Source organism: Anneissia japonica, unplaced genomic scaffold (genome assembly GCF_011630105.1).
Source record: "Anneissia japonica isolate Jap-2015-1 unplaced genomic scaffold, ASM1163010v1 scaffold287704_len1198815_cov201, whole genome shotgun sequence".
Taxonomy (NCBI): domain Eukaryota; kingdom Metazoa; phylum Echinodermata; class Crinoidea; order Comatulida; family Comatulidae; genus Anneissia; species Anneissia japonica.
In genome coordinates, this window is record NW_022731578.1 from 423,981 (window position 1) to 433,086 (window position 9,106).

General features: G+C 35.8%; 1 protein-coding gene across 1 annotated transcript in view; it reads left to right on the top strand.

The window, feature by feature from the left end:
• Positions 1-6,844: 6,844 nt before the first annotated feature.
• Positions 6,845-9,106, top strand: part of LOC117115427 — a 3,542-nt gene continuing 1,280 nt past the window's right edge. Inside the window, exons 1-3 of the mRNA XM_033259215.1 lie at positions 6,845-6,991; positions 7,766-7,864; positions 8,718-8,882. Of these exons, the coding sequence (XP_033115106.1) occupies positions 6,845-6,991; positions 7,766-7,864; positions 8,718-8,882 (411 nt within the window). The remainder of the gene's footprint in view (positions 6,992-7,765; positions 7,865-8,717; positions 8,883-9,106) is intronic.

The following is a 9,106-nucleotide window of genomic DNA, read 5'->3' on the forward strand; positions in this document are numbered from 1 at the left end:
TAATATTATTATTATATAGTTGCCCCACCTGTACAAGCTGATTCATCGCTATCACAATCCTTCCAGCCGTCGCAGACGAACTTAGCCTGAATGCAAGTCCCATCAGTGCACTGATATTCACAATTCTTGGCTTTTTTCCCTGCCTTTGTATTCCTACTCGCACTTACTTTCTGTTGTGACATAGAAATTTCGTGAGTAGAGTTAAAGAAAAAGAGCATGCATGACGCAATAATCAATAATATCGACAATGATAACAAGCGTAATAATTAATAATTCTTTTAATAAATGCATTAATTATAAAATAAATTAATCAAGGCCTAGCCTAGACTTGCCTCGGTATCATTTCGATGGTGTCGAACGCTAAGTCGATGACTCTTACCCTCACAATTAAACAAGACACACGCTGCTACAGCACACACAACCAATATCCAATCCCGAAGATGCATGATTGAATTAACATGAAAGGTTAAAATTTTCTCTTTTTGAAAAAAAATCAATGTAAACTTTCCTTTTAAAAAGCGTTACTTTGGATACTTCTCCACCTCGGTTTCTTAGCCAATACCTTCACTGTTCCAAAATCTCGTCTGCTGGCAGGAATTATGTTAGTATGTGCATTTCCTCGGAAATAGTTAATTTAATCTACGAAGGTGTGAAATCAGAGATTGCCGATGGTTTTATTTCGACGAATGATGACGTAGAACGCATAAATCTGATATCCAAGCTATTAAGTTCTGTAATTTCAGCACCAGTATGTAGTATTCTTATTGGTCAGATGTATCAATCCGCACTGTGACGTCGTGGGAGGGAGAAAATTCTCAGACATCATTTCGCCGCGTCATCACTCCATGTAGAGAATTTTTATTTTTTGTTCTCTAGTCTCTATGTTCGTTTCCCCACAAAACAACTATAATTTCTCTTTAAAAACTCAAATAATCGGGATAGAAAAGTTCCAAAACACAATCAGTCGAATTCACGGATACCTAACGGTTAATGTTCGTTCTTTCAATCCTTGTACCATATGAGTATGTTTACCTACAGATTGTGTTTATAGCCTAAGGGGAAATAGTTTCGTCATGTTGTTGAGTTTAAACATCCGTTATTTCATTTCATTTACATCGTTTTTTTGAAATAATAATGACACATAGGCCTACTTTTACTTCAATGTTTAGTTTATTCTGGAAAAGGCATACTCCACTCTCAGGTAGAATTTTCCTCCGCGGTAGTGATAAACCTAATCTGGTTACGCTTCTGTAATTATCCCATGGTCTAGCGGCATGGTGCTTGCCTTTATAGCGAGAGGTTGCAAGTTCGAATCCCACCGGAAGCATTTTTTCTAGGCCTGCATCGGAATAGAAACAATGCTTGATATACAATTACAACATCATTGTTCCTATCTGAGCAGTGTTTACATCATTAGGCCTACTTTTTTCTCATACCGCCAGTATCCTTACAGGGTTTTGGGGTGAAGTCCGGGGACGGGGAACCTCCGACAATTTGGGACTTGAAAGGCTTAATCGATTGTTAGTGTTTTATAATCCTTGACGAATTATGTTGATGGAGCTTTTGCCGACGGAGGTCCTGATCCCCGACCTCAAGTGCTACTGATGCGAGTGTCGATGTTCACACATCGACCATACTATCAAATCTGGTGTCACCAAAACCTTTAAAAAATATTAATTCACCAAAGATAGAATCATGTAAATTTGTAACAGAGGAAATGTTTTCAAATTTCTTCAGTAAAATGCAAAACAATTGGAACAGCATTGATTGGTTGATTGACACTACGGTACGATTTTCTCAAAACATCACTTGATAAGAAAATATATTGTAATTCATCATAATTACTGATAGACCTGTGTTATTAATCAATATCGCTTGGAAGCAAGCATGTTTCAATCCCTTCGCTGCGCATTTCGCATGTTTACTTCTTTAGCAAGGCATTTTGGGCCTACCTCCTTCCACCCAAGTGTATATGTGGGTACATGACGGTGTTGCCTGCTACTGCACCAATATAATAGCAACTTAAACATGTGGTGAAGGAGAACAAAGTGCTTCGTAACCTAAAGGAAATGCGATAAATATATACCGTATAAACCTCGTTTTTTTTTTTTTTTTTTTTTTTTTTTTTTGTGAACTTCAGATTAGGTTCTTTTCGAGATAAGCTTCTTCTCGAGATTGAGCCCATTGGGCTTATTTTCGATTTTTTACGGCACACCAAATAACAAAAAAAAATCAAATCCTTTAATTTATGTTTTTCTTATAATATTGGAGATGATGCGTTAGGTGGAGTTTTTATTCATCGTGATTTAGGTGTTTTTTTTTTTTTTATTGATTCTAAACATACGTTTGTTAAGCATATTGATCATATAATTTCTAAAGGGAGCAGAATGCCTGAGTTTATTTGGAGACTTTGCAGAGACATTAAAAACCCTGATGCCAATATTAGTTTATATCGTAATTTGGTTGCTTCTAATTTTGAGTATTGTATGTGTTATCTTCAGTTCTGCTTCTGATTCTCAGTTAACTCGTATTGATCAGATTCATTTTAAGTTTAGTAGGTTTTTTTTGTTAAATCATTTGGCTACCATTGCCCTTTAATTTCCCCTAGAAAAGGGTTTTTATTGCATGATATGTTGTTTCTGTACAAATGTGTTAATTCGTATTTTAGCTGTGATTCTGTTCAACTGTTTGGTCTTCATGTGAATTCCCGTAATTTGCGTTCTTTTCCTGTTTCAATGTTCCTTTTAGTTGAATTAAATATGTAAACGTAGTTTTTTTTTATAGGATTCCTATGCAATATTATATTTCTTCTACAAATGACATTGACATTTTTTATAGCATTTTTTTTAAATTTTATTTAAATTTAGCCTATAAGCAATATTTGATTTTGTTTATCTTGTAATATTTTATCATATTATATTTGTTTGATGTTTGTGATTGTTGCTAGATTTTTATACCAGCCTGTTAGTGGCGATGATTCGCTGATGGTTTGGAATAAATAAATACATAGATAATTCGTTACTAACCATGTTTCCCCCCCCCCCCTTTGCATTAATTCATTAAATAGGGGTATTAAAACACCCGCACACCTTTGTTTACACTCCCGACAATGTTTTTGTTTCGGTTTCATTGATTATCCGACACCGTTCGTTGTTTACTCTTCCTAATACTTCGCCTAATCTCCTATTGATTTAAAGGTGACATCACATAATCACCTATTTTGTTTCAATTTCAACAACCTCTATCGTTTTAATTCGTTTGTAGAGTGACGTATACTATCTACTCCCGCGTAGTCATTTTGATAAGTTCAGAAAACCATTATTGTAAGGAATTCCAATGGGGTATAGGCTGTATCTTATGCTTCTTCATTATGTTTCAAGAAGTAGTTTGCTTTTTTCTTCTAGTTTGTGTTTGTCGAAAGTCAAATCAAGATATTGGTGAAGGCTTTTGCAGTTCATATGATGGTTTACCATTTTGCACACATACGGTACCAGGGCCGGAGCGTTTTGTCCCACCCCCAGTAAATTTCTTTCCGTATCGTGCAGACACTCTCCTAAGTCAGGATGGATCCCAGTCCAACCCTGAACATGCTCAGAGCGGGTCCCAGTCCGGCCCTGATAATGTTCATTATAATGACTACGATCAGTTCCCCCTCCCCTCCCTTAAATTTTACATAAATTGTAAAAATATTGGAGTAAAAAACAAAATGATATTCAAATTTTAAAACTGAGAGTGCCATTGCCGGCCATCTGGGTGACATAATCGTAAGTTTTCTTACCTCGGCCTCAAACATGGTGGGGTTGAGGCGGCATAGACCTTCATCTGTCAAAGTCTCTCCCTGGGCCCCCTCTATTACAAATTCCTGGATCCGCCACGGTAGATTAATGACGTGATGTTACCTTCATTCTTTGTGTTCATCAAATGATGAAGTGTTCTTCAAGACTGCCTCAAACCCTTGAGTATCTTGTCGCCTGACAATAATTGATATTAATATTCAGATCCAATTAAAGTTAGTTTGGTCATGGCCTAACACTACAACATCCTCTTCGCACCCCGCCCCGACAAGCAAAAACATATTAGGCCTATAATATATTAATGCTTGCGGTACATCACAAAGATAGTTCTGAAAAGAACTGTTGTTGTTAGTTGAGAATATCTCGGCGTTTCCACTGAGTTGCTTTAATCGTCTTCAGGAGAATAATATCTACAGAAATTCCAAAACAGTGAAATACTGATATGTTTTGGGTAGTGAGATTTGCTGGTTGGTTTGCCGATCAATACAAGCAAAGTTATTGTTATTTTCAATTCCTAACAATATGTTGGCCTAAAAGTATGGAAATCATAAACCTGACAGAGAGTCTGGTTGGCCCTCAGGCGTTTTATGTAGGCCTACTGCGTACCTAATTTAATAATATGTGATATATTTATTTATTTATTGAGCAAAGTGCATTCTTTGTAAATACTGTAACTCGTTCGTTCCAATGTGAAATCCAGAATACATATGCTTCTCGTAGAGCAGTCGTGGAATCTGAGAGCTTTGAGTTCGAATTGCGACGATGAAGACCTTTTCTACCATATTATAATAGGCCTATCTGTGAATATTCATAAATAATTTATGAACAATTCATGCAGTTGGCCTATATTTATTAATTATGGTTATGTTTGTGATATTTACATTCAGGAGGACCCTATCGCTGGTATAATTCATTGGTGCTATAAATATCACAGAAGAAATTTCCTATCGTCACTATCTAAAAGCTGTATTGTTTACAAAGTGGTGCTTTTGGTATTAGAAAACTGTTGAAATATTTCTACTGCTGGTATAATCTTATGTTATGATTGCGTCACTGTAAAGCAATTGCAAAACATGTGTACTGACTATTGATGTGATTTTCAACTTGGCAAATGTAAGACCTCAAATGGCGATATAATTCAGAGGTTGTACATTGCTCATAGATTCATAAAACTATACTATCTCGCTATTAAATTATATCGGTATTTGTACAAATCTATTTTATGTAAACCACCATAGCAGAATACAAGTTTCCATATGTATATTGTCTACACGATACTTTATACTAATATTAGTTTTTTAGTAGTAGCGAATTTAATTTGCTGCTGTTTGGGTATCGAAATAAAATTAAATAAAATAAATTATGATAATGGTGAGGATGACAATGATGATGATATGATGATGATACTGATGACAATGTGATAATGATACTAATGGTGATGAAGATGATGATGACGATAGACTATAATAACGACAGCGACGATGACGACGATGAATATGACAATAGATGATAAGAATAACGATAAAAATGTCTTGAAAAATTACAAGTAATGCTGCATTTGCAATAGACTTAAGTTAAATATGCTGAACACAGTCAGTCAGGGATGAATTACTGAAATTTAAGTTATAAATAGTAACGTATCCAGGGTAATGCTATGGATAATAGTTTAGTACAAATTAATACAGTTATTTAGGAATCTATAGGCACGTAATCTTCAATCTCTGAATCATGGCACCATTTGAGATTTCTTCGTCTAACCTAACCGGGGCTCGTGTGTCCCGACAGAAGCTCGGAAGAAAACAAAAATCATGTAAAATAATTTAGGCCTAGATAAATTATTAAATGGTTAAACATTCGAAGCTTCCATGGAGCATAGCTCCTGGATTCCCACAATAGGTATATATATGAACAAGCAAAACCCCTAGGTTCCGCCCCTCGGACCATAGGTCCTAGATTGCCACTTGAGTCCACCCTTCCCGTCCCGCCAAAAATCCTGGATCGGCCACTGATAAGGTACATTATGAAGTGTTATCTTCCAAAATAGAAGAATGCAGTTGTAATATGTTCACGCATTGAATATCGCAATATCTTGCGTTACATTAACCACTTACGTGACAGATATTTCAAATAGGCCGGCAGTATGGAATCGATACTCATGATATTACATCGCTGGTATTTTGATAACAAAACTAGTTTGTAATTTCTTAATTCATTTGAAAAAACAACAGTCGATATATGTATATAAAAGAGATAAATTTGCCCAAAATGATTATTCTACATTTTGTGTTGCTTTAACGAAGACAAATATTAATACTAGCCTAAAGGCCTACTAAAGATGACGGTTTTATGTAAGTACAATAATAAGCATTCGGTAGAGCTTGATAACTTTATAAAGTTATAACTCGACACAAAAATATGTATAATTCATATGCATTGAAAATGTATTATAAATAGACTTCCCAATTTAAGGGGACTCCGTTGGGACCATAAATGTCACTATATTTAAGCGGTATCTCCAAAATAGGGCGTCCCAAGGAGAGTTCTGCTAATGGTACAAATGTTAATGGTAAATTGACGATGTGAGTAAATATGTCAGTCCTTGAATGACACGACTAATTAGTTCAAGATTTTATCCATTTCTAGTCTTTTTGGATTATTATTAATTATATGTCTATTTGGGCTCGGCTATTGATTAGGCAATTAGGGCTACCTTGCATTTCGATTTATAATAAACCTAATTAAAATAAATTCGGCGTGAGCAGGTTGGGAGAGGGGGATCATGGGAAGTTTTCCGTCGGATAAGCATCGACTAACTGTCGTTAGTTTCGATCCAACCAAGATTATTGTCCCTCTGTGGGACATTATGTTTCCCCCCCCCCCCCTCTATCCCGTCAACATTTTCTGAGTGGTGTCATTCCATGTTTTTATGATGGACTCAAGTTAAAAAAACCCAACCATTTCTGATTTTTAAGTACTATGTTGCCCATCCCAAGATTGGTTATTTTTTGAATATATCACGTTTGTGTTTCCTGATCGCGACAGACTCAATTATGTTCATCACGATCTTGACGACATCGATAACGGAATCGGGAGCGAGAGCTATACCAACGACGAACATATCGGTAGGCCTAACCGAAGTTTTGAAAAACGATGTGCAAACGTTAAGAAACCTAGTGCAAGATACGTGGGATAATTACGTAAGTATGCCCTACATATCACACTGTTATCTAATTCATGTTGATCAGCCTATCTCACACTAAAAAATCATATTAAATTAATATAATTGTGCACTATCATTATACCCCAGAAGAAATAAGAACCGAAATAAATTCTCGTAATCTCGAAAGCTCCGATGAGGGCAGTATAATAGAGTCATCTGTAGAGTTCCAAGAACTAGTCATCTACGGCTCTGGGCAGTAGATCTCAAAAAAGATCTATTAATCAATCAACTATTAATCAATCAGCAGAGTGTTTCTATAGCTCTTCATGAGGGCAGTATAATGGAGGCAGTAGCTCTAAAAAGATATTAATCAAAGATGTTAATCAATCAGCCTCATGTGGGCAGTATAATAGAGGTCTTTCTAGAGCTCCATATCGGAGCTAAAAATTATATCTTTAGGCTTAATCCTGAAGGTATGGTACCGTAGTATGGGAATGGTTGGAATTTATCGTAAATTATTGTACTATACATGGTATCCGTTGTGACACTAGCATGAAATATGCACAACAAAAAGCGCGATGGAATTAAATCGCTTGTATATACCGACATTACTATCCACGATCCCCTTATATCATCCTTTTGGATCGAGTGTAGGATTGTCGCTTAGCAAGTTCAAAGTTTTTAAAAGATTAACTTCGCGCTGTGGAAAAATGAAATTCTCATTGGATCTGTCCGTCCTTCTTTACAACAATAATTTATGAAAATAATGATTTATATCTTAATAATTTTAATAATTTTTTTTTTACTTTAGACGATTGAAAGGTTTAATAACTCGCGACATTTTATGAACCACCAAACTCACCCAGATCTTGTACAACACACTGAAGCTTTCACTAGAAATTTGTCAGTGGTAAGTACTATGTGCTCTTGCAACTGAGGCAGATTTATAAATTCAAAACAGAGGTGCCCCAGTGAAGGAATTTTAAAAAAATCAGGGGCTCTATACCCCTCCTTACCATCACCATGGTTGGGGCTGCGGATAAAAATATAAGTATGGCACCTCTGATGGCCGGAAATGACGTTCTCAGACATATATTTGAATATAATTTTCTTTTTTTTCTCCACATTTTATATAATTCTGAAAAACAAATTTATCGGGGACTGGTCGGCTGATAATATTAGTATGCCTGCGTACCATCTCTACAAGCTTTGCTTGTATGTTGTATGATTTGATTTGAAGTGAAAAAAAATTTATTGATTTGCTGAGCAAAACAATTACGCTCAAAATCACATCATATCGCTTTCTTGTCAGTTAACTCCCCTTCACTGAACCATCGCCCCAAGGCCCCAACTAAGGGTTAGACCCCTCACCAGCTTTCCCATATTAATACTTTACTTCTCTTGGATCTTTATCTTCTATAAGAACAGGGCCAGTTTGTACGCGCATGTTTTAGGCAAATTTACTTTCACACTGTCATTCTTGGGGCGGGTTTAGCTGAGAACGATAGTAATAGGAGTTATTAGAAGCTTAGAGTGGGTTATGCAGGTGTCAAAATGACACATATGTCCCTATAATGCATAGTTTGTTTGGTAATACGGGCTATATAGTGTTGTCTTTTGGTGTTTGTTTGTTTTTTGTTTAGTTTTTTTTTGTATTGTTCCGTCGAATAATAGCCCACGATGGCTCTTGAAGTAATGATTGAACGAAATGGACCTGATTGACTTCAGTATAAATAAGCCTTTCCAATATTCTTATTTGTCAGACCAAGCATTTTGCAGAGTACTTCAGTGATCTAATTAGCTACACCGCTGGTATGAAGTGCGTCAACGATACAGAGGAACTGCTGTCGTTACCGAACAATTTTATGGACGCTTGTCGAGATATTATTAGAGCAATCATCCATGTGAAGCACAGTATTCACAACTATGTAAGATGCAGTACTAAACATATCATATGAAACTCTTTCAACATTATCAAATTTTCTTTGACAAAAAAAATCTTGCATTCCTACATATAGTCATGATGTGCCTATATATGGTCATGATGTGATGTTATCATGACCATATATAGCCACGTCATATGCTTTTGTCAAATAAAATTTGATAGTCCGATATCAAATTTGATTTGATATATATATATATAATATATGAT